Below are 27500 nucleotides of genomic sequence, written 5' to 3'. Positions count from 1 at the left end.
AAACGAATACAAATATGTCCTCCCAAATATCACCTGTGAAAGATGAGGTTTTATGCAGCGTATATTCTCTCCACACATGGACTAAATATTATGACATAGCGGAATAGTTGGCTCAACTGGGCTCTACCAAAATGAAGAGGTAGATATGTTTGTTAAGAATCATATTACGTACGTCTACTCACCATATAGATTGTGTCCATTGCATTGCTTGTGTTTAATCTGAGTACTTCTATATGTATTTACTACTGACTTAAGGTACAATTTATAATATATGTATATGTGTGAGAGAGTGAACAGGATATGGTGGTGTAAAGGTATTCTTTGAAATGAAAGCCCTATTCTGATTGGGCCATTTCCAAACTGATTTCTGCTGCCTTTTTGTCCTTCATAAGATGGACAGTGACGCATCACCTTACATTTTTATATTTGTAACAATTTTAAAACCTTTTATTTTTTTTCAGTTATTTTAAGTTTTTGATTTTAAATGTTTTAGTACTCATGACTTTGCCTTTGGATTTAGTCTCCCTGGACTTGTATAATTACTTTTTCATTTCATGTGTACCTTACTTTTGAGATTTGTTTTTATTTTGAGCAAAAACTAAGTCACTAATATCATTTGTTGTGTCCAGGAGGTACTGTGAGAAAGTTGATGTTCCATTTTCCCTGACCATGTGTTTCTGGCATTTACAATAGTGAGGTCTTTGTATAGCAGCTTCAGGGTCAAAGAACATTAGCTAGGTCTCCATAAGTCGAACTCATATGTGTATTTGGAGTTATTGTCTGTATATTTAATCACTAATAATTAGAGAAAAAACAATATAGATCTTTTAGAAAACATACATTTTTACAAAATTACTTATTGCACTTTTTATTTTCCCTGGTGTTTAGGCTTCTTTTTACTATAATAGACAGTTTTTTTTCCTCCCCATCTTTCTTGGATTTCCAATCTCCTGTAGTGATCACCTGGATTGCTCTTTAAACAAGATGGTTGACTTTTCTACGGCCAATACCTGACTTTTTCCCCCAAGTAAAAAGGGAGCTTAGATACTTTATTGATCCCCAAGGGGAAATTCAAGGAGATATTTGTATCACTTTAAGTGAGTGGCAGAGAATGCATCTCTTAATGACATCTTGACCAAATCCACCCATGGTGCAAACCAAGCTTTAAGGGATGAGGCTATTTCGATGGCTAAGAGTCGAAAAGTGTTCCCCAAAGGGCTAATATAGGTTTGCCTCTATAGCATAGCTTTAAAACCCATGGCAAAACAACCAAACTGCAAACATCAGAGGCCCTGGTTGCTTTCTCTCTCTCTCTCTCTCTCTCTCTCTCTCTCTCTCTCTCTCTCTCTCCCCCTCTCTTACTCTTTCTGTTTCTCCAGCTATCTTCTTCCTGTTTATGTTTTTGGTGGTTATTTTGCTGATTCATTAAACTTGTTAACACTGTATGTAGAGAAAGTACTGGTCTGCCTCGCTAAAGGGAAAAAATTTTCTTCTGGATGTAATTTTTATTGTGCCGACAAATAATATAAACTGTACATTCAATAAATACAGGATTTTGTTTAGAGAATTGCTTTGGCTGATCTTAAGTTGGGACATATATTTTTTTTCCATTCGCAGTTGCAGCAGTTTCCGGTTTCTTTTGCATTTAACAGTCATTCATTTACATACCCACATGCAGAGGAGAACACATGCACATTCTGTTAACGGCTATGGGTAATTTAGCTCACACTAGGAGAGAATGCATTGGGAACATTTCATATAAATGGCCCATTCTGAGAACACTGCGAACAAATGAACAATCTCTTAGCAATGTACACATTTTATCCACAGCGAAGGTTCCATGAAAGGCTATAATAATTTGTAAAGTAAACAAGAGTAATATCGTAGGAGCTGTGCTATGGTGCGACCAGTTATCTTCTGAATTAGATAATCGATAGTATTTTATTGCCTTTTCCCTAAATAAGACCATGCAAAAGCATCTCCGCAGGTGACAGTGATGTAGCCTACCAGATACAGCCAATGCATTCTGTATCTCCCACCCTAACATTTGCATCCCACTACTGCCACTCATAAGCACCATTATGAGCTATATGTGTGTGTGAGATCTGTGTGTGTGGGGGGGGGGGGGATTTCCTGAGATTAAGGCTCCATCAGTCACCAGTCATCTCCCCCTCTATCAGGAGCACACACACACTCGAGTAGCCCTCCGATTCCTGCCGCTGATTGTGTCGGCTAGAGCCGCAGAGGTGAACAGGAACCTGAGGCCAAATCCATTCAGATTGCATCCGGATAAAGTATAAGTCAACAAAATTAAACAAAAATCTCCATCACAGCCCCGAGAGTGGACGCAGGCTATGGGCGACGGATGCAAATGAAAAGCCCAGGGAGGTCATTGCTTCCCACCCAAGGAGAAGACATGGCAATAAAATTGATATTTTTTCCTATCGTAGACAGCACTGTGTGTGTGTGTGTGTGTGAGAGAGAGCGAGAGTGTATGTGTGCGTGTGTGGTGTGTGTTGGTGAAGTACACCCTGCCATCTCTCCTTACACCACCGCGACGAGACAATCACCACAATAACCCTCCCAGCATCAGTTCCAGCCTGTCGCTAGTCTGCCGTCTCTCTCTCTCTGGCGACGCGGAGGGACTTAAGGGAGGGCGACACGGAGAGAACGGAAGAAGGGATTTATCCCTCTATTTTAAACCATCCATTTTGAAGACTTATTGTACTGTGCAATACAAAAAAAAATAACTCCACAGCCTACATGGGATGGAAAGCCTATCAACTGCTTGGTTAACCTCCCAAAAATAGCAATGGCTTACATCATTAAAATCTGAATTAGACGTCTACACAATTTGTTTTATCCCCCAACCCATATCAACCCCCCCCCACCACCACCACCACCTCCACTCCACTTCCGACACCAGCCGTGTGAAGCTAGGCACTTAAGACAGAACACACACACACACACACACACACACACAGTGTACCACAGGAGGGATAAAGGGAATAAGGCTGGCAGAACAAAAGCAGGTTGGAAGCCTCTCTCTCTATTTCTCTCTTTCTTTTCATCTCCATCTTTTCTGTTCCTTTCTGATGCCTTACATCCTGTCGCCCCCGTTTATGCATGTTCAGCAGAGACATGACAGGCCACTTCAGTCCACTTTGCCTCCTGGATGTATAGAACACGTCCGTGCCCTACAGTGCCGACGTGTGAGATAGTAGGCCTATGGGTTTGTATGCCCTACAGTGCCGACGTGTGAGATAGTAGGCCTATGGGTTTGTATGCCCTACAGTGCCGACGTGTGAGATAGTAGGCCTATGGGTTTGTATGCCCTACAGTGCCGACGTGTGAGATAGTAGGCCTATGGGTTTGTATGCCCTACAGTGCCGACGTGTGAGATAGTAGGCCTATGGGTTTGTATGCCCTACAGTGCCGACGTGTGAGATAGTAGGCCTATGGGTTTGTATGCCCTACAGTGCCGATGTGTGAGAAAGTAGGCCTATGGGTTTGTATGACCGAGATTTGGCATCTCTCTCCTGCTTTGCCCCCAGCACATGATAGGCCTGCCTGTCAGCCTGCGTGAACCTAAACGAAACTTTGAGCAAACTATGATCCATCTGGCAATTCTTCAATTCACAGCGATTTCTAAAGTCACCCAGGAACCACAACTCCAACCGCTTGTCCGGCATGGGGCAAACAATAGGATAACAGACAGAGGCACACAGCTAGGAACGTTGTTGAACACAACCAGTGGATGCACAGTATCTACTCTGGAACTGAGTGAAAAACTGCATTCAAATCTTTTGTTTACAAGAAAGATGCGTTTGCTGTTCTTCCAAAAAGATTCAATAACAGTGTACTGGGGACATGTTTATGTGTAACATGGAGAGTGCTTTATTAAACGAGACACACACTGGACATGCTGGTCTCCGCATGAGTTCCTTCAAAGTAATAACACAAACAGTTCAATGTACCAATTGAATTTCACTGCTGTTTACACCCCTTGGAAATCGGAGGTGAACAAAGGATCCCCAGGCCTATTGTCTTTTGAGAACCTTTTGCAAAAATACGTTTTTGGAAGTGTACTGTTGGTCTACTTATTTTGAACTAAGCATACGTATAGCTTGTGGCATGAACATGAAACATTGGGCTAGAAAAGCATGTCAGTAGTGGGTGCCAGTGGCTCAGGAGTGTCTTCCAGCTCCTCCTGTCAAAACGCTAAACCCCCAAAGTACTCCTAATGTTGGCACCCTGCATCGCAGCCTACGCCATTGGTGTGTGTATAATAGAAATGCAGTATAAAAATAATATAAATAAGCAATATAAATGCAGTGTATTAGTAAACACATATAAGTTCACTTGTAGTGCACCTACAAGTTTAATACTTGTACAACTTAAAAATACTTAACATATACTATAAGGAACTAAAATGTGTGCTAGAAGTATATAACTAAAATATTCACTTGTTTACTTACAGTACTTACAAGTTTACTATTATAAACTCTGAAAGTGGGCCAATTTAGTCTGAAGAAGTATAAACATAGTACATGTACGAGTGTACCCCAAGTACATTTATACAAATAAACTTCCTACCTAAAGTGAACTTGGGATTTATACTTCAACTGCACTTCAGTTTACTTGATTAAATTAACTGTAAGTATACCTTTTTATGGTAAGGGAATCTACAGGCTAGATACCTGTCATATTTCTTGGGCCATATCTGCTATGCAGAAGTTCTTTAGTAAAGCCGTCGCAGTCAATGAACTCTTAAACATTTTCTTTGGCTGCACAATCTTCAAAAAAAAACTCGAAATAAACGTCAAGGTATTGTGGTGTGAACGTGATGGTGTGGTTGGTAGATGTTTCTAGAAAGACTTCTAGAAGTGTCTTGATGACATCTCATTCTCAATACCTGGAGTCTTCGTAGTAGAAAATCTACAGTTTCTCCAGTGCTGCATGGCCTGAACTAAGAAGTGTTCAGAAATGGGTCCAACAGAAAGGTTTTTCCTCATTATTGAATTACGAAGAATGAGTCGATTGTCTTTTTAGACATTTGCTACTCTTTTCAGATTTTTAGTTTTTCTGATTTTCAGTTGAGACGCTACCAAAACTTTGTTTCTTGCAAATAGCAATAGGCCTCCTGTAAGAAATGTGCAATTGACGACCAACCAACCCCCGCAACACCACGACCCGAAATCCCCATTTATATCAAAGTCCGACCTGATGATTTTAAGGGTCTAGGCCTGGGTGTGCTCATGTATGCTATAGGTACCATGCACACACCATCCATTGCAACGCACTCCCTAACAGAAATGGGTTCCAACAAACAGGTTGTTGCCTCATTATTGAATGATGAAGAATAAATCACATTGTTTATTTGTCTAGACGTTTGTTACCACAACTACCAGGTATTTGGAAGGAATAGCTGTCAGTTCCCTTGTGGTAAGATCTTTTGATTGTTTTGGTTGGCTGACCCACATCAGTGCTAGCTGATGCAACTGACGTTGGTCTATGCAACTGCAGTCCCAAAGATATGGTTAGTTGAGTTGGCTGCCAGGCTGCATAGACAATAAAAGGCTCCACTCATATGAAATAGCAGAAATAGTAACATGGTCTACAGTACATTTCAATCTCTCACCCTCCTGACCTCTTGAACCTGTCATCAGCCTTCATAATAAAAGTCCTCCCCTAGGGTGTTCTTTCTGTCTGTAGGTGTAAGTAATGTGGGCAAGCCCATTCTCATCTTTCATTAGACCTTTGGTTTGTTCATAGACCTCAGTATGGAATCATATGGAATAATCAATTTCATCAGTATGTTATAACTACATAGGCTACAGTAAATTCACTCCCTTTACTGTCATGTATTTTGGTGTGCTTGTGATGGTATGGGTATTCTAGAACGACTGCCACAGTTAGTTCATTTAAGAAACAACCATGTTCATTCACTTCCTTTGTTGTCGAAAACTTTCTTCAGCAATTATATCCTCATGTACTCTCATCTGTTTGCCTCAGTAGTCCTTTCCTGCTCTATGCTTCACTCTTCCCCTTGTGAGTTTGTTTCTCTCTTTTTCTCTCTCTCTCTTCTTCTCCTCCTCTCTCTGGCTCGTTCCTCTCCAGTGGTGGTGAGGAAGACTGCCGGCCTTAAGGGAATAGGAGACGTCTGTCTGTCTGTCATGCCTGGCTTCCATCAAATCACCCAACTCTGGCCCAGAAAAGCAGTTCCACACCTCTCTCTATTTCTACCTTCTTTTCATCTGACTTTCTTTGTCGAGAGAGGATTTATTAGGTGAGGTGTTTATGAGCACTTGCTCACACACGGCTTGATATTTTCACAGAGGAGGACAGTAGACTGTCTGAAAACATAAAAGCACAAGTCGATACTGTCAAACCCTCCGCAATAACCCAGTTGCAGTCAATAGAGAAGGAAACAGTGAGATCGGAGGGAAATACCATTTTCAAAGTTTAATTCAGATTTCAAATAAAAGAATAAAAGAAAGAACATGATATTTGTAAACAACATAGTGTAACTTCATTTTTTTCTCATAATAGGCTTTTTTCTTTAAAAAATATTTCAGAACAATAGTTTTCTTTTTTTTCATCTACACCACATTTCATAATTTGGAATGGGCTGGAGGTGACATGCAAACAACTACACTTTCTTTCAAACACACACACACACACACACACACACATGCACGCACACACATACAGCACACACAAACACGCACACACACAGTCATCAAATGTTTTAATGCTTAAATGCCTAATCTATATTGCTTCAACGTGTGAAACATGACACAAAACAAAACAAAAAATAAAAAGTTATTTGCTGGATGGAAATTCTCAAAAGGTTGCAATTAGGTGATAAGACGCCCCCAGCGGAGAAGCACTTGGCAGCTCCTCAATAGCGACAGTGACTGAGCCCAGGAACAGAGGGAACGAATTGAAAGCCTAATCTGGTGGAAGTGGCGGAGGATGAATGGCTAATCTAAAGCATGTTGCGATGGGGGGGGGGGGGGGCAAGCACACACAAAGGGAGACAACACAGAGATGAGATACAGTACACAGTGGCCAGTGGACAATGCCAAAGGGCTGCACACACACACACACACAGACACAGACACACACACACACACACACACACACACACACACATACAGGCACACATAGAATGCAACACACACAAAATAATAGCATTGTAGGCGCAACACATGCACACACACACGCACGCACGCGCACACACACACACACGCACACACAAACACAAACACACAAACACAAACACAATACCACACACACACACACACACACACACACACAGGCAGGCAGCACACACACAGGAGTGGTCTGCACTGATAAGAAAAGGAAATGGCTTTCTGCAGCTAAGAGCAACATCAACTCAAACATGAATGAGCCTAGACCATGACTCAACAGCCAAGCTGACACACACTGCATTTCTGATATTCTCCCTTATTACAAACACACACACACCCACACACACACACACAATAGATACACTCTCCCACAATACACACATACTGATACACTCTCAGTGTAATACACACATAAACACATACTCTGCAGTCTGCACACCCAGTATAATACTAAAGAGCATACCAAGGGATTGAGTTCATTCAGTTCGGTACAGTATAATACATGGCAGATTCATATCAATTGACAGATTAAGCTGGATCAAGTCTCTACTGGACATAGTTGTGTGTCTATTCACAGTCCTATGGTTCTGTTACCTGTGTGTGTGTGTGTCCAGTACCAAAATTATTCTTATCTTACACCAAGGATAGAATCAGACCGATGCCCAATAATGCACACATATAAGGTTGGAGTGTGTGTGTGTGTGTATAAAAAAGGGCTTAGGTATGTTTGTGTATAATGGCAACACAGAGAATGTTACATCACTGTTAATATTATGAAAATAAATATAACTGCATATCTGTGTTCGTATCAGTGTATGAACGGTATGTGGGTGATTAATATTGTGTGTGTGTGCTTGTGTCTGTGTATCTGCAGGCTATTAGTAAATCATCACTCAGTGTGTGTGTGTGTGTGTGTGTGTGTGTGTGTGTGTGTGTTTGCATTGTTTCTGATAGCTGTCAGACACAGAGTCACTGACACCCAGACACTGCAATCTCACTGATTGGATCAGGCTTTCCGGCACAAGGCCAGCTGAAACATTACATTACAGATATATCGACAAGAGCATACAAACAAAACACAAATGTGTGTGCACGCGCACACACACACACACTCTGTCTGATTTCTGACTTCCTTTATCTCTCAGCCAGTGCACAAACAGATTAGCGTGAGCTGTTTGCGAGCTGTTGCACAAACATATGCACGCACATAGCTGTCCATTTAATAAATGCCATTCACTCGCTCTGTCCATTTAATAATAGTGATGGTCATAACAGAGCCACGCTAGTGGTCTAAATCCTTACTTATCTCCCGTCATAAATGTAATCCTGCCTTGTAGGCACCGGCCTCACAAGCCCAGGTCCCCAGTACACACAGACACACACACACACACACACACACACACACACACAGACACAATTCTATTTTTTTACTACATGAGGACTTCATTCCAGTGGTACTAATGCACCTGATGAAACTCCCCTCTTCCTCTCTCTGTTCAGTTTCACTTTTTTGTCCTTTATTCGCCAGACAAGAAGGAGAGCGTGTAAAGGAATGTAATTATGGGGGTTCGTTTTCGCTGGAATGGTAGTGATGGCACTCTAATTCATTACGCCACAAGGGGCATCGCCACAGGTAGCATGTGCTAAGGAGATAATCTCTGTCACACACACACACAGACAGACACGCAAGCACACACACTCGTGCACAAACAAACAAATATGAACATGCCAACGGTAACAACACACACACAAAGACCCACTACAATAACAGCCCGTACATACCACCACCGACACAGTGACACCGGGAACAGACCAAATTGAACAAAGACGACGACACTCGCGATCGTCTCCTAGCAACAGGAGGGCCTAAAAATATAACATCTACGCATTTACTCTCACCCAAAACAATGGACGTGACTGCCTCACCCCTGCTTTTTATAGCTACGTACTGACACAGTAGGCTATATCTGTCAGCTCCCGCCCACCCCAAACGCCGTATATACTTCTCTTTCATTGGACATCTCTCCTCAGCGTCATCCATTTAGCAGAGTAGTCTCACTTCCCCAATGAAGGGGAGAGAGGGAGAGATGGAGGAGGAGGAGAGATGAAGAACTGAGAGTAGGTGCTGTTGTGGTGTTGTAAATGGTTTCTCTGTGGTGTAAATCTGCATTGGGAACAACTGAGACCGGAGACTGGATTGGAAAGTCTGTGTGACGACTTGGATGGGTTCATGAGCGACTTCGAACGAGTAGCGGCGTCACACGTGCGTTAGATGCTGTGTGTGAAAGTGTGTGATGTCTCCAGAAGAAAGAATAGTAAGCCTAGACACCACTGGCTAAATTCAGTGTTAGCAAGCGGTTGCTATAGACCAAGTCACCATATAGTCTATACTGGCGTAAGTACAAATCTAGCACATACTGAAAGGTAATACTGATTTTGAGACAGGGCAGTAATACAGAGACAAGACTGGTCGAGACTGGAATAACACTGGACTGCACTGCCCACAGCTAGACTGACACTGGAAGGTACTGGTTGTATACATTCCAATTTCAATTTCAATATTATTAATTTGTGCACAGGCTGGATTGAAACCAGTTTAAACTGGATTAACAAAGGTGTAGTTTGGAACAGCACTGGTTAGACTGGGCCAATTGTTTTTGGATTAGATTCATACAGGTTGCCTGATATCATACAAATTCAAGGTTTTGTATCAGCACAGAGATCAGGGTTTGGACCAGTTTAGCTTTCAAAGTGATACCACTTCTCAAACTCAAACTAGAGTATGAGCGAAAGCTCTTAATTAATTAACTTAATTAACTTACACACTAAAATAAATACTGACAACACAAATAACTCTACCAAATGGCATGGTAGGCAAATATCATTGAAAACAGAACAGACAACAAATAATTCAAAATACAAAATAAAACTCAACAATACTGTTTGATGGTTATGACTTCTTCTCAGTCTGTCCATGTAAGAACATCATTTAACACAATGAGACATGCACGTATCAAGTCCATAGAGTTCTAAAGGTCTAACTGTTGTCCTAAGTCAAGGTCACATCCTCAGTCACAGTTTAGGAGTTGTTTTCACGTGTGAGGTTTTTTTATACACTGTCTTTACACCGACGGCATTATTTCTTGGTGACCAAATATGCTAATGCTAAAGTCAAGCTACAGTACCTATCAGTGGAGTAAACACAATGTTCTTCTGGAATTCTTACATTGTTCTCTTCCATTCCAAGCAGTTGGAGTAGTTTTTTTTTTTTTGCTTTCACCAAATCTCATTCTTCGCATATAGAGACACTGAGTCGACATATACTGTCATCCGTGTCCTTTTTGCATGGTCATCGGTCCTTGGCTTCATCCAGTGCATTTCATTACTGAGACTGACACCATGTAAACACACACACACAACCTCTGTTATTGATATAACGACCATGCAAATCCTTTCAATCGATTTAGGACATTTCCGCATTTCATTTAATTGAACAACAACAACAAAAAAAAAAAACAATTTCACGACGACATCACTGACACGTTACAGAAAAAAAGGGGGGTAAGTAGAAAACGTGGAGTGTTCACGCAGGGATTTAGGGTCATTGGGAGGGGGGGGGGGGGTTTGGGGGGCTAGTTCAACAAGAGCAGAGGCAGGCCAAAGGAGAAAGAGGGCCTACACTCCTACCAGTTAAGACAAAGTGAGGACAACGTTACACCTTACGGTACAGTTGTGGTAAGGCAGAGTTACTGTGGAGCGGGACACGTACTGTAGCTGCGTACTGCGATGGAGAGGAGATTGAGAGAGGAAAACGGGGGAGAGAGAGAGAGAGACTAAAGGGGGAGCAAAGGGTCGCGGAGCGGAGGGAAAGCACAGAGGCGAGGGCTGAGAGATGTCCTCAAAGGCGGGAGTACACGGAAAACACGTCAGGGTCTGTTGTTGCCGGCCGGCAGAGAGGAACTCCAGGTTTGCTCTTCTTCATAGCTCCATCATTACACGCCGCCATTCTAGATCTTTCTCTTCACTAAACGTGACATTTGGTCACTACTTTGACTGACATTCTCTCTCTCTCTCTCTCTGTGTCTCACTCCTTCCTCCTTTTTCTTCTCTCCATCTCTTCTCTTTTCCCTAACAAATCTCTTTCACTTCATAAAAAATGTTGCCCTTAATGTCCTCAATTTTGCATCTTCTTTCTTTCTTCCTCCTCTCCCTCCATCTCTCTCTCTCTCTCTCTCTCTCTCTCCATCCCTCCATCTCTCTCAGAAGCCGGGGATGTGGCAGTAAGCCTCCAGCGAGGCCATGAGGATGTAGATGAGCCAGAAGCTGAAGAAGAGGGCGGCCGTGACCAGCTTGCAAGTCCGAGGCCCGCCCAGCTCGCCGCCGGCCACCCCTGGACGCCGGCGGTACAGGAGCACGCTGACGGCGACCACGGCCAGCCCGGTGAACAGCGACACGGAGAAGGCCAGCGAGCCCGGCGGCACGTAGAACGTCTTGCCCTTGAGGCGCCAGTGGACGGCGGCGATGGTCCAGGCCACACCGATGCCCAAGAAGACGTTGACGGCGTTGCTGCCCGTCACATTGCCGATGGAGGCGTCGGCATACTGGTCCTGGATGGCCGCCACTTTGCTGGCGAAGGTGTCTGGTGAAGGGGGATGGAGAGAGAGGGTGGTAGAGGGAGAGAAAGAGAGGGTGAGTGAGAGAGAGAGAGAGGGAGAGAAAGAGAGAAAGGAAAGGTGAAAAGGAGAGGGAGGGAAAGAGAAGGGAGGCAGAGAGAGGGATAGAAGTTTAAAACTCCTCCATAGAATCAGTGTCTTCCACACGAATGTATCATTAAAAAAACATACATCCATAAATAGAACATTAGAATAACCACAAGCCTTTGGACGAGACAGCCAGTATACAAACCATCCCATAATATTGCACCATATAACTACCATCCCCCAAACACCAGAACAGAGCGTGAGAGAGAGAGAAAGGGAGAGAGAGAGAGAGAGAAACGGAGAGAGAGAGAAAAAGGGAGAGAGAGAGAGAGAGAGAGAAACGGAGAGAGAGAGAAAAAGGGAGAGAGAGAGAAAGGGAGAGAGAGAGAGAGATTCTATACAGCACTAATCTGAAACACTGCAGCCATGTTGTGTAGCTGCAGCTACGAGCCAAACCAGGGGGTTTCGTCATCTGCCACCTCCCTCTGAGGTTTAATACTACAGGCTCTCACTGATGTGAAAACTGTCCCCATTCATGTCCAGCCAGCAGATTTTCCACACCATGGCGCTCATAGTATCTCATAAATTAATGCTGAGACGAAATGCAGACTGACACAGCAATCTGTAATTAATCAACGTTTACAAATGAGAGAACAAAACGACCCTGGTCAGGCAGTCAAGTAAGTCCAACTGGCTCCTTGTTTCCGTGTGGATGTGAGTTTTTTTGTTTTTTTTTCTGTTAAAGCCAAATAAGTCCATTATATCCGCTAACTCAGAGCAAGCAGAGAGCTGATAAGAGAAGACAGTCTACAGAAATGGCTGATACGTGAAGAAATGACCTCTTCTAAATTCATGGCGCATTTAGGGTCGAGCAAAATGCAATACAAGTTCCACTCAAAAAGATTTATCTTGTGAGGCAGAGCGTTTCTCCCTCTGCAGAGAGTTATACAAAGGGTTCTTCGTCAGAGAAACGTCCGGAGACCAAACCAGCAAAAAAAAAAAAGCGGGACAGACAGCCAGTCAAAGAGAATAGCAAATTTAGAGAAATGCAATGAACGAAAGAAAAAAAAGAAAGACAGAAAGAAAGACAGAAAGAAGGCAGAGATACTGTAATGGCCAAGACTATTGTCCAGGGCAGGGTGGCAGGAGCGACAGAGAGAGGGAGGATAAGAGAGCGGGGATGAGGAAGACACGAGGACCTTAGTGAGGGAGAGAGAGAGAGCACTGTGGGCCGCAGGTGAGGACAGCACACAGGAGAAAATGAAAAAGATTTAAACAAGAAAATGCAACCCTCAGGTGGAACATCAAACACACACACGCCGTGCACACACACACACACACACACACACACACACAAATGATTGCACAACAAATGTGTGCCCTTGAGGATCAATATACCACACACTCTCTCTTATTCTGTCAAACATTTACCCACACACACACACATTCACACACACACACACACACACACACACACACACACACACACACACACACACACACACACACACACACACACACACACACACACACACACACACTCACATAACCCAGAAAGACACCTGGGCTTGATCTTGTGAGTTATTTTTCAACACATTTAAATATAGCCTCCACGCTTCCATACACAAATCATGAGATTCAAACCATATACAGTAGGGGGTGTGGGGGGGGGGGTCCAACCACCCTACAACCTCATAGTAACCATTACACAACATTTACAGTATGACAACCTCCACCTGTGCAGCTGTGACCCCTCATCATGGTATCTCCCACACCTTCATCAGTCACCTACACCTTCCCCCTTCACCTCTCGGGGCAGACTCCAGCTAAACTGGGCTAGTTTGTGACCAGGAGCCATTTATCATGTCACAGCATTATGGAGAAGAGCAGCCACCCATCCCCCTACTGCAGCTGGGGACCTAAACTACGCTCACCAGGGCCACACTTCAGGAAGCGGGGTGGAACAATAAGCTATGATGAGGCAGATTCCATGAGGTGCTCCATGGAGGTCTTCTCTACACAGCTCTATTCTAGCAAGAATGCCATGCTACGGTGGCTCAAGTAGGACACACTTGTGTCAAAAGGGGTCTGGAATCACAGGGATACATTTCATTGGATGCCTGTGCAAGTCTCTAAGATAAGAGATAAGATAAGATCATAGTTTATTTGTCAGACAGGTCTGAAATTTGTTTTGTTTGTGAGAGTGCTATGCTACGGTGGCTCATGTGGGCCACACTTCAAGTTACTGGGGACATCCCAAAAGGAGTGTAACCTACCGGGGACGGAGGTGCCCAGGGCCACGAACACCACGGCGGTGACGGTGTCCTTCAGGCCGATGGTGCAGCCGAAATGGGAGGCCAGGTCGCCGGTGACGGCGGTCAGCACGCCAATGAGGGTGATGGACACGATGAAGCAGGCCCAGCCGTTCCAGTACTCGGTGGGCGGCACGAAGGCGAACAGAACCTTCCAGAAGACGGTGAGGAAGTGCATGATGTAGTCGAAGCAGGAGGGCAGACGCTCCTCACCGCTCTCCTCCTCGTCGTCGTCTCCTGTAGGTGAAGTAGGCGAGTTACCAAACCCAGCAGGAGCTCAACAAAAATCCCACTAAAAGCTCTGCTGAATTAGACTGAAAGCAGCCACGCTACGCTACAATGCTCTCTACCGTAGCTTATGAGCAGGAATGACTTCTGCACAAGGGATAGGAGGCTGATTCACCTGAATGACACTTAGAGTTATTGACTAATGAAAACTCAACAGGAGCCTAAAAGGAATTTAGAGCTACAAGATGCCACTGAAAGCAGCAATGCTAAAACTTCATGCTTTGTGCTGTGTACTCATGTCCTCCATATTTGGCTCTGCACTGAATAATGTCTTGCAAATACAAACTATTATAACTATAAAATGAGATAATACTACTAGTATATAAAATAAACTCCTCTCCAACCCCTCCACTGGCCTGAAATTGCTGTCGACGTGTCAGGAAGAGATGCGTGTGGACAGGAAGTGGGTGAGAGCAGACAGAATGTAAGTGACTGACCTGCGCTGACCGTGACGGCGCTGACAAACTGCTCCCTCCAGCTGCTGCTGCCCACCACCAGAGCCAGGTTGGTTTTCTTGATGAGCTTATCCACTGTATTCTACAGACATACACACACACACACACACACACACACAGTGGACAGAATATGAACTCAGCAGATGCATTAGGCTGTCATATACTGTAGCAATAAGCGGCTTAGTTTGTAAGCAGACAATTGAAAAAAAAAAATCTGTTAAAATTGGAATACCTAGAGGCAGCCCTTGCTACCTCAAAATGCTTTCCTCCTGATTGCTTATATAAAAGTGTTTCTGTTATAGTGGTCAAAGACCATAGGGTGACGGTGCAATGCTTTACGCTCCTGGGTGGTGGTTACCTTGAACTCGTAGGACTCCTCAATGACCACCTCCAGCCGAGTGTGCTCTCCGAGACTGGGACAGCCCATCTTGGCCACCTCCTCATCCTCTGCCCCCACCGCTGGCTTGTTCTCATTGGAGTCTCCTGATAGCAGAAACAGAGAGAGAGAGAGAGAGGGAGAGAGAGAGGGAGAGAGAGAGGGAGAGAGAGACAGAGAGAGAGAGGGAGAGAGAGAGGGGGAGAGATAGAGAGAGGGAGAGATAGAGAGAGGGAGAGAGAGGGAGGGAGAGAGAGAGAGGTAGAGAGAGAGAGAGGGAAAGAGAGAGGGAGGGAGAGATAGAGAGAGAGAGGGAGAGATAGAGATAAGAAAAATGTCAGCCATTATTTCACGTGTTCATATCTTGGTATCTGTTATGTCTGTATGGGAGTGAGAGTCATTGCACTTTCAAATTAGCATGTCCCAGCTTGATATTTAGCACTAATTAGAAGAAGCCCCTAACTGTGACTGACACCGTGCAGTTAAAAAAACCCAGAAAGCCGTACATTCTGATAATTGAAAGAGGCAATAACCTATTTGAAAACGAAGACATTCGTTTCAGTCAAAAGCTCCATTATTATTATTATTATTATTATTATTATTATAGCTCCATTATTATTATTATTATTATTATTAATGCGCAGCACACTGATCCAGCCTGCAGGCCGCTATGCTAAGACACGCTGGTGCTGTTAAAACTCATTATTTTCTGTGCTGCTAACGCCTCTCTTGCCTTGAGGTTAGCTCGTCGCTAGTGCTGCCCTAAACCAAACGTGTACATTTACAGTTGCAACATAAAATGTAATGATGATCATAAGGATATCATAATAAACATAATTGTCTATGAAGGTAAACTTGACCCACACAAGAATATAAAAATGATGCTCTGCTGTTGTGAACGAATTAAATGGGATGGTTGTATCAGCTTAATGTTGACTTTCTTTTTTGTTATGTCTTTCTTGTCACAGCCTCTCCTCCATTTGTATTCCCATCATTCTCTCTCTCTCTCTCTCTCTCTCTCTCTCTCTGGTTGTTGTTCTTTTTAAGACCATGCTGCGCTTGAAGAGCTCCGCTTCATTTTTGCTATTTTTTTAAATAATTGGAATCTGTAACGAGATGTCTTCTGGTGGAACCCAAAAGCAAACGGATGTGGTATTTGAATAAACTTAGGATTTAAATTGGGAAGTCAATCAAGTTGAGAGAGTGAGAGGGAAGGGGGGAAGTGTGTGTGTGTGTGTGTGTGTGTGTGTGTGTGTGTGTGTGTGTGTGTGTGTGTGTGTGTGTGTTGGTCTAGTCTTAACAGTGCTTACCAACCTGCATTATCTCATTGAAAGAGACATGGTAACATCTTTCTGTTTGTGTACACACAGACAGACACACACACACACACACACACACACACACACACACACACAAACAGACACACACATATACCTACCATGCTTTTGTCCAATCTCCAGTAGTACTGGTTCACCCAGCTCGATGGTGAAAGTTTTGTTCTTCTCGTACTCCTCATCATCAATGATTTTTACCTCAATAATTTTCCTGTTAGAGAGGAGAGAGGAAGAAGAACAGACCTTACTAGCATGCTGACGCTGAGAGAGCATGTAGTACACATTACATGAACCAAACAAAGCAATGCTTTACTGTGTGTGTGTGTGTGTGTGTGTGTGTGTGTGTGTGTGTGTGTGTGTGTGTGTGTGTGTGTGTGTGTGTGTGTGTGTGTGCATGTGTATGTATGTGTGTGTGTTGGTGGGTGTGACTATTCTCAGATCTCAGACAGCCAAGCATGCCTGCCTTAGTGCCTGTCATAGCTACAGCTAAACATCATTTATTTATGTACCCCAAGCTGGGAGTCATACCACACACACACACACACACACACACACACACACACACACACACACACACATTAACATAAAGATGACAAAAACACAACTAAACACACCCACACACAGAGATTGTGCCCCCCCCCCATGCATAATTCATAATCTTGTTCAAACATCTTATTCAGATTTTCACTGTATGGGATGAGATTAAAGAAAATGCTCCCATCACTTCCGCTTCGCCCTATCTTCCTACCCTTACCTCAACACACACACACACACATGTGCACAGGCACGTGTGCACACACACACACACACATACACACACACACACACACACACACATGCGTGCAGGCACGTGTGCACACACACACACACACATACAGTACACACACACTATGCATACACACACACACACACAATGCATAATATATGTACCTTTTCACACTTTTTTTTTTTTTCTGAGGCAAATTTCCAGTGAAGACAGCACTGCTGCACCTTCTGCATTATTCAAGCAAGTATGTGTGATCATCAGTCATGAGTCCCTCATAGAGCCCCTTGTGTTACCAGTTCATCTGACACCCAAAACAGCTCTCCTCCCCATCACAAGGGTTTGGTGCAAAGTCATTGTCCATGATTCAGACAGTCATCTCTGCTATGTTACTGTAAACACCTGACATGGGCTCCACAACACTTGGTAAGCAGGCTGTTTTCCTTTTGAGCAAAATTATATATATATATATAGAGAGAGAGATAAAGAGAGAGAGATAGAGAAAGAGAGAGGGACGAAAAGTATAGCACAGGGGGTGGCTTCTACAAAATACTGTGATTTACCACAACAAATGAGAGATAGAGAGAGAGAGAGAGATACAGAAAGAAAGAGGGAGACTAACAGGTCAAGAAAAAGATAGACAGAGGAACTGAGAGAGAGTGGAAGACAAGGGATTCAAAATAATGTGAGCTCCTGCCAGCTTTCAGAAGCATGAGAGACGAACAGAGAGACAATGACAGAGTGAGAGACAGAGAGGAGGGTGAGATAGAGAAAGAGGGAGACAATGAGGAAGAGGGCCCTGATATGGGAGCAGCCATTTTGATTAGACTCCATGAATTATGAAGGGAGGGAAAGGGGGGAGGGGGAGGGAAGGCGGCAGAAAAGGGTCCATCATCCTGGAACTCTGGGAAGCCAAATTACTGTGGGGAGCCAAAGTGAACCAGTAAATAGATGGAGAGAGAGAGACAGAGATATATGTACACACACACACACACACATACACACACACACACACACACACACACACACACACACACACACACACACACACACACACACACACACACACACACACACACACATACATACTGTACAGACATACACAAACACACACTTAAATCGAACAGCTTAGCATTATAAGCCAACATATTGCTCCTTAGAGGTCTTACACACACACAACCCCAATAAATATTCTACACACCAACAGGCATTTCAGACACGCATTCACACATAAATGCATACATACACACCTACCCTTGATTATAGAGCATGTTTTATGAACATCCAAAAAAGCAATGCTTTGCTGCACAGGCACACACACAGGCACACACACACACACACAAACACACACACACACTCACTTGTCCTTGATGAATGAACTTTCCCAGACTGTAAGCACATGTGCCAGGTGTGATAGGGTGTGTGTGTGTGTGGTCAGCAGACAGGATACAGAATACCCCCGTGCACATCCACACCATCTCTCCATCCCCCCCCATCCTCCTCTCACTCCTCCCTTATCTCTCTCTCTCTCTTCCTCCCTCTCTCTCTCCCTCTCCCTGTCACTCAACCCCATTTCATTAAAATGGATGGCTATTTCAAATTCAATTACCTCTCTCCACTCGTGTATGTGTGTTTGAGGGAAAGGAAGAGAAATGCCAGTGTGTGTGTGTGTGTGTGTGTGTGTGTGTGTGTGTGTGTGTGTGTGTGTGTGTGGATGGGACATGTGAGGAGGAAGAACGCAACAGCGTGTGTGAGTGAGTGTGTGTGCGGGTGTGACTATGTAAATGGATCTGACAGGCATATATGTGTGAGTGTGTGTTCATTTTGTAATGCTGTGGTGGCGGCAGGGTGACGAGTTGGCCTCTCCTAAAATACCTGCCTATGACTACATCCACACCGTTCCGTCTTCATTGGAATATGGAAGATTTTTGTTCCGTTTCCACCTATCATCCATACTTCGGGATTTTCTAGCTCCTGAAATGGAATGATTTAAATTGACACGGTCTGCCCCATATTTATCGGAAAAACGCAGGATTTGCATTTGCTCAACATGGAGGCCGAAATACAAGCTTTACTAGCTTTGCTGCCTTAGGTAGTATCTGTGGTGCAGTTAAACTACATATTTGACATCACTGACAATTGCTTGAATGGTCATGTGATCCGTGCTAATGGTCATGTGATCCGTGCTAATGGTCATGTGATCCGTGCTAATGGTCATGTGATTTGTGCTAATAGTCATGTGATTTGTGCTAATGGTCATGTGATTTGCGCTTCAGGTGCCCCCCCTACTTTCTAGGTGTCCCGTGCAGACAAGATTCTGGCATTGAAAATGTGCTGTGTGGCGGAGAAGGTATTTAAAACAAAACAATGTTTTCAAAAGAAGTAGTGTGGATGTGTTGAACCCATTAACCAGATGGTACAAGCCACCTGGGCCAATAATATTTAAAAATGTAATATAATATTTACAAAATAATATCAGTGGCAGATTATGAGAGATTATGTTTTAGTTCTTTTATCTCTTTTGGTTTCATATCCACACACACACACACACACACACACACACACACACACACACACTCACACACACACTTATCCAGGGTAACCCTATTACCACAAAATAGAACATCTCTCTCTCTCTCAGTAGGCCATGTTATCAAACGTTCTCATCAGTAAGTGCTCTCTTGTACCTGACCCCCTTCCCTTTAGCATGGCTGCAATCCTTCTTTCCCCAGACACACACGTCTACATTATAGAGCCTGATCAGACCACTCCCACCTGTTCACAACAGCACTGACCCAACCTCCTCATTCTCACACATAGAGACATACACATGCCTAGTGTATAGAGACATACATAGAGACATACACATGCCTAGCATATAGAAGGCCTGATGTCAACCTCATCATTCTCACACATAGAGACATACACATGCCTAGTGTATAGAAGGTCTGATGTCGAAGCACACCATTTCTTCCATTCTTCCTTTTCTCTCTCTCTCCCTTATGTTATTTCTATCAGTCTATTTCAGAGAGTGACAGGATGAAAGATTTGTGGTGGTTTGATGTTATTTATGATGTCCCTGTCCCGCCGTTCCCCATCAACTTCATCACTCCATTCCACCTCTCCTTCCTCCTCCTCTCCCTCCCTCTTTTCTACCCTCCGTTATTCTCTTTCTCTGTGACCCCCATAATTCTCTCTCTTTCCATTTCCTGTCCATCAATTCTTTCTTCATCTGTCTATGTGTCCAGCATCCACTCTCTATCCCTCCCTCCTCTCTCTCTCTCTCTCCCTCTCTCTCTTTACATCCCTCCATTACTTTTATTGGATTTCTTCTCTCTGTTTTCTTGAGCTGGATCCAGCAGCTCAATTAAGATGTTGTCTGCCGTGTATTTTATCTCCCGCAGCCAACGTTTAGAACACACATCAACAAGAGTCCTTCCCGCCCTCCAGACACACACACACACACACACACAACCTCATCCAACAACCAAACTACAACAAAGCACCAGGTAGGTGTGTGTGGACAAGGATCAGGCTTTAAGGTAGAGCCATTACACAATGGAGCACAAAAAGGGACAGAAGCATAGAGAGGAAGAGACAGACAGAGAGAGGCAGAGAGAGAGAAAGAGAGAGAAGCGCGTGAGAGAGAGGGAGAAAGAGAGAGAGAGAGAGAGAGAGAGAGAGAGAGAGAGAGGGAAGCGAGAAGTCAGGAGCACAAATAACACAGAGCCTTACACAATGATAAACAGGAGGCACAGAAGCAAAGAGAGGGATGAAAGAAAGAAAAAAAGAAAAGAGAGAGAGAGTGAGAAGTCAGGAGCACAAAGGGCAGATCTAAATTCTGGATGCAAGCCCAGGGGGGAGAGAGCTGCGGCAGCCTCCCCGACGGACAGCCAAGCTCCCTGAGCCCCCACGCCTCATCACCAAAGTCCAGTTGAGGTCAAAGGTCAGACAGCCCAAACAATCAAAACCAAACTCACAGCACAGCACAGCATCAATCATAGCACAGCAACACACATCACACATACAGCAACACACACACACACACACACACACACACACACACACACACACACACGCGCACACACACACACACACACACACACACACACACACACACACACATAGCAGCACTGAGCCCCTGAGTCTGGGGCTGTGGACAAGCCAATGCCAAACCTTTAGCTGATATCTGAGTGTCAGAGCGCGAATTAGCTGATAATCCACCAGCAAAAGGGGGACAGAGAGGTAGAAAAGAGAGAGAGGGAGAGAGAAAGAGAAAAGAGGAGAGGTGGGACAGGGAGAGAGATGAGAGATCATGCCTGTGAGGTGCCTGTGCCAAAGCTACAGAGGAGAGAGGTTGCCAACTGAGGGCAGAGGCAGAATGACTGATGAAAAAAGGGAACAAAAATGAGAGAAAGAATGAGGAAAAAAGAAAAAAGGAGAAAGAAAGAAGGTAAGAACGAAAGAAAGAAAAAAAGAAAGAAAGAAAGAAAGAAAGAAAGGAGAAATACAACAGAGGCATACACACTGTAGCTTCTAGAGCCAGTAGCCCAATCGGCTACCTACTGTACAGTCTTATTAAAGCAGTTTTTCACAACTTCTTAATGGTGAGAAATGGTCTCAATAGAAGTGCTGAAAATTGGTTTTGTGTCCACACATCCAACCCAGTTTGGACAGATAAACACTCAAAGTGGTGAACACAACGAGCAAGGCAAGCCACGGTGTGCATTCACCACACCTTACCTTGTTCCTTAACGGAACCTCTCTCTCACAGAGACACCACTTCAGAAAAGTGGGCCTTATGAAATGTTCCTCCAAACTTTGCTGGCGGAACAGACCTAAATACATCCCATAATACACACCTCACAGTAGTATTCTTCTTGATGTTCACGATAGCTTTTATGAACTCTTACTCTTCAGCACAAAAGTGAGAAGGTAAAAGGAACAAGACTGCCAGGCTGGGTGGGATTTCGGAGTGCTATTTCCACACAATCTTCCCTTGGGCGCAAAGGAAAAAATCAAACGCCTGAGGAGTCTTCAAACGGGGCTCAAAGTGGCACCCGGGCAAAACTCTCTCTCTCTCTCTCTCTCTCTCTCTCTTTCTCTCTCATTTTCCTGAGTGTCTGTGCTCCCAGAGCGAAAGCCATTTTTATACGTCACCTCTCAGAGTGGCACATTAAATCACCGCGTCTCACGCCAGCGCAGTGTTATTGTTTTAGATTCAAAGTGGCCCCCGCACCGCTGATGGAGTTACAGTTGGATCCATATAGAAAATTAGCTTCTTGTGCTAATGCATTTGCAAGAGAGAGAAAAAAGGGAGGAGGGGGCTTTATTTGGAGAGTGAAAGAGAGAGGAAAGATGGAGGGAAAAACTAAGTGGAGGAGAGAGGAGAGGAATGAAAAAAGAATTGCGGAGTGGTGATGTGTGTGTGTGTGTGTTTCCCACAAGGAGATGTATCCCACCTCTTTCTCTCACTATTCCTCTGTCTGTCAAAACTTAATTAGAGGTATTCTAATTAACAGCTCCATATACGTCATGTGCAATTATATGTAGGTGGTTAGATGACACCATCCTACTCACTATAGAACTACACACACACACATGAACACACACACACACACACAACCATCCAGAGTCAATGATCTCTAGATTAGCAATACAAGCTCTTGATAACCGGAGTTAACTCTGTGGAGATTTCATAATGCAGTTTATAGGGAGGATAATGTCTCTTATGTCTTTGTAATAAAACAGCAACAACGGGATGGAGAGAGACAGGGTGACAAGGAGAGGAGGGATGGAGGGAGACAGGGTGACAAGGAGAGGAGGGATGAAGGGGATGAATGGAAACTGGTGGTTGTCATGGCAACAGGTACAGTAATTGTTGAGTGTTAACATATGCCTATGTCAATGTCAGAGACACACACTAGCTTACACACTCCATACACACATCCGTCGCAAACCCGCGAGTCTCAGTCACTATGACAAGATTATGGCAGTGACATCTGGCAAGATGCACAGAATAGACAAAAATGGGCCAGGCTGAACCTTCACCTGAAGGGTCACTCAGCATATGCGCGCGCTCACACAAACACACACCCACACACACTCCCTCACTCACGCACACTCATCACAAACCTGCCTGCGGATTACAGTACATTTGCGAGCACTTTAGGGTGATTACCTAAGGGGCCTGTGCACTGCACACGCGAACACGTATGATGCAAAGCACAGCGCACATCTGTAATCCAGCCAGATGTAATCCACAACAGAGCTGCAGCCACACCCAGCGCGCTCCTGTTCCACTCCCAGATGTCACCCACTTCAGAGCTCCGAGAGGACCTCTTCTCTGCATGTTCACGTAATCTACATACAGTGTGCCTGTGCTAAACAGGTGTAATCTCTAAACTACAACTAGCTAAACTCACTGGTCCAAAGTCAAGTCACATTTTTGTAAAAACGAAGGTCAAAACTCACTCTGTTTTGCTGCAGGTCTCGACTTTAATTGCACTGAGCTTTTGGTCTGACACTATGTTGTCTGTTTATTTGTTTGTGTGTTTGTTTGAGTATAACACCTGTTGACAAAACAGTGAAGGTGCAGATGCATCTCCTCTGCTTACATTATTTCAAAGCCCACGACGGCACAGTCGCTCCTTGGTGATTCAACAAGTGTGCGGAGCTTAGAAACTCAGCCAGTCGTGTGCGTGACTCAGACCCAGAAGAACAGCTGGCGCAATGTAAACATTCAGCGTGCTATGGACCGCTGTGGCCACAAACAATAAGAGCATCTACTACACAGCTGTACTTAAACCCAGCAAACAAATCAGCAGTGCGTGTCCAACGTTGTTTCTAGTCCCAGTAGAGCCAGTGTTAGAAGCGATGCTATAATTTGAAACATGGGTGCAGCACAGTAAATAAATATGTAATCCATAATCCCACAACTATGGGGGTGAGTTGGGGTCAGCGGATTCTCCAGTATGTTACGTCATTTTTATCTTCTCTATTTGTCCGGTGTTACAGCTATAGATCCTGTCCATTGGCATGTATGGATGGGTTTGGCTGGTTATGTCATATGGGAATCACTCTCCTCATTAGTCGCTTTTTGAACAGTCTGTTCCTCTCTGCTGACTGCTACTGTTACCTAGCCTTCCTTTGGGACTTTCCTTTTTCCTTTGACTCTGCGATTCCTCAATTGCATCCATGAAGCATTAGGGCTTTTTGTAATCTAGCTTTGCCGTAATCTCCTTCAGAAAGAGCCCATCTGCTACTGTTGTGGCTGCCGAGCAAAACTGCAGTTAAAGCTGCACAGTTCAACTTTTTTTCATGACCCACATGTCTAAATGTGATTCAGTTATTGTCATGGTTGTGTGTCAAGGTTAAAAGAAGAAATAAGTACTGAGAACAGTGATTGCGTTATTATTTGTGATACTATATCACATAAAAGTACTAACCAGGTACCAGTATTTCCCATAGTATAAAACAATACCAGTGTTGGGGAGTAACGGAATACATGTACCGGCGTTACGTATTCAGAATACAAATTATGAGTAACTGTATTCCGATACAGTTACAAGTTAAATAGTTGGTATTTAGAATACAGTTACATTGTTGAAATCAATGGATTACATGACGATACTTTCCCCATTTCCCAGAAGCTCCTGAAAGCAATCTATGATCAAATTGTTTACATGTTTAAATCCAAGCCCCGCCGTCTTGCACTAGCCTAAAAACGCAGCCAGTGCGCATTATGGACGCGTCATCGGAGACCCTGAAATGACTGTTTGCACAGCAAATTAGGAGTAAAGTAAGTGGAGGTAACTCCTGTTCCTCACTGATCGTGGTTCCTGATGTCTGTTCAAAGGATATTTTCCCAAGTATTAATAGCTCAGGCTACTTCGGCCAATCGGTTACACAGTTTGCTAAACAAGCAAAGCCTAGTTCACGTGTTGATTTAGACCTACAATAAAACCAATCTCTAAAATAGGCACTGCATTCTAAGTTTTTTATTCTAACTTAAAATAGCTTTATGGATTATTATTTGTTCTAATTAGATCTACATTTACGTTTTAAAATTAATCATATGGTGCAGCCTCTGAATAATTATTCTTGCGAGTAGGCCTAGCATATTTTAACGTGCGTTTTTTGATTGTCATTACGCGATCACGTTCATTTTGAGAGCACTGATATACAGTTGCCTAGCCCATAGTGTTTACATTTACAAGTCATTTGCGTTCCACCTGTCATATGCGCCCCTCACTTGTACTGGGTTGATGCCACCGAAAAATCTCACAGGCACACCTTAATTATAATTTCTGGCTACGCCCTTAAAGTAGCCTATTTATTTTGTTTGTTTTAATTAGCCTAGTCGCCTGCTGTAGTTTTAGTGGTCACCTTGCCATTTTAAAGTTGTATCAGGTAGCTTAGTTGCCTTTACATTCTCCTATGTGGGTCTAACACTTTAGCCATTTGGAACAGAAGAACACACCAGAATAGGCCTGTTTAGTAGACCTAAGCAGGATTTGATGGCCGCATTCCTACACTTATAAAATGCAATTCAATGCGAAAGTAATCTAAGTATTCAGAATACGTTACTCAGATTGAGTAACGTAACGGAATACGTTACAGATTACATTTTTGGGCATGTATTCTGTATTCTGTAACGGAATACGTTTTGAAAGTAACCCTCCCAACACTGAACAATACTAATTCATTCCTAAATGTGAATGGTGACAATGTGTCTAGTATATCAAATAATTGTTTTTGCTGTAGATGTGCACGTTGCAGAGAGTGAGTTTGGGTGACCCAGCTTGTGCTGCTGAGAGGCGTATCCATGACATTAAAAGGAGTATACTCTGGAGTAGGGATGTAACAATATGAAAATTTAACCTCACGGTTATAGTGACCAAAATTATCAAGGTTTTCGGTATAATCACGGTATTTCTAAAAGTGTGTTCAATATGTTCAAAAAGCACTGATAGGCCTACAAAAGCTGAAATAGTTTCAAAAAGTGTCCCGTTCACTTTTTTTTCATGTTTAATTGGCTATGTGCTTATAGCTTAACTTACCCTACCATAACTTGGAGTTTGCTATTTCTGTTATTTGGATGCAATGAGTGAGACCAAAGTGAGTGTTCAAAATAAAACTTTAGGCTACTGTATTCTCCTGATAACGTGAGTGGAATGGATTTAATGTGGACGTGAACATAAAAAGACGCAGAGTGGCTACATGATACAGTGCACATTTTGCGGTGAAAAAGTTCCGCCTTTTAAAATCAGGTGTAGCCTTATCCGAATCGTAGTTAAAACCATCAATTAGACAACAGAATCAGTAGGGTACAGTTTTGTTCCATTGTACCAGGACTACTATATGTCAAAAGCAGGCTCGGATGAAGCTGGGAAGGATTAAACACACGGTTTCCACACCACGGTAATCAACAATGATAATCATGATGTTTGAAATGAAAACGGTAATTATTATCGTCAACATTTTTATCGCGGTTTACCATTATACCGGTAATCGTTACATCCCTACTCTGGAGACACAGAAGCGCATGACAGTACGACCGTACGACACTGCTCTATACACAGCAGCATACTCAGGCCTCGGGCCCTATAGGCAGCAGATAGAACGATGAACTGAGATCTTACTCAACAGGCATGACATCTGCCAATGGCTGTTTGGGACCAGAGGCAGAGGTGATGATTGGTGTTAAATTCCTGACAGAAGCTGAGGTGAGACACAGACCACAGGCACAGACCACAGGCACAGACCACAGACACAGACCACAGACACAGACCACAGATACAGAGGGGCTCGATGACAATATTACATGACTTTCTTATGCCAAACAAGCAAACAATCAATCTACACTGACCATGAAACCATCTCAAAAACAAGCACATCAACTGCAAAATGGCAGTTTTAGCTCCCCATATGTGGAGCTCTTCTGTATAGCTCCCCACCGACCCCTCTCCATGCAGTTGGCCCCAGACCCTGGAGCAGAGCCATGCTCCTTTCCCTCAGGGCAAGACTCCACTAACACTCATGCTCTGGCTGGGGTCCCTTCAGAGTCTTTCATGTGAGTTTGAACCATTCCATAATGAGTCAAAATTGTCAAG

General features: G+C 43.7%; 1 protein-coding gene across 7 annotated transcripts in view; it reads right to left on the bottom strand.

Moving 5' to 3' along the window:
• Positions 1-11416: 11416 nt before the first annotated feature.
• slc8a4b (solute carrier family 8 member 4b) overlaps positions 11417-27500 on the bottom strand; it is a 40362-nt gene continuing 24278 nt past the window's right edge. Inside the window, exons 5-9 of one of the 7 annotated variants that reach the window (XM_076289759.1) lie at positions 16697-16833; positions 15271-15392; positions 14895-14994; positions 14134-14406; positions 11417-11796 (exon numbers count right to left, since the gene is read on the bottom strand). In XM_076289759.1, the coding sequence (XP_076145874.1) occupies positions 11417-11796; positions 14134-14406; positions 14895-14994; positions 15271-15392; positions 16697-16833 (1012 nt within the window). Of the gene's footprint in view, positions 11797-14133; positions 14407-14894; positions 14995-15270; positions 15425-16696; positions 16834-27500 lie in introns of all 7 variants that reach the window. The other 6 variants (XM_076289761.1, XM_076289765.1, XM_076289766.1 and 3 more) reach the window with 6 other exon arrangements.

This window comes from Alosa pseudoharengus, unplaced genomic scaffold (genome assembly GCF_046254945.1).
Source record: "Alosa pseudoharengus isolate Yale_2024_CS ecotype anadromous, Long Island Sound unplaced genomic scaffold, YU_APseudo_1.1 YU_APseudo_1.1_scf_17, whole genome shotgun sequence".
NCBI lineage: Eukaryota > Metazoa > Chordata > Actinopteri > Clupeiformes > Clupeidae > Alosa > Alosa pseudoharengus.
This window is presented reverse-complemented; position numbering and strand designations above follow the sequence as displayed.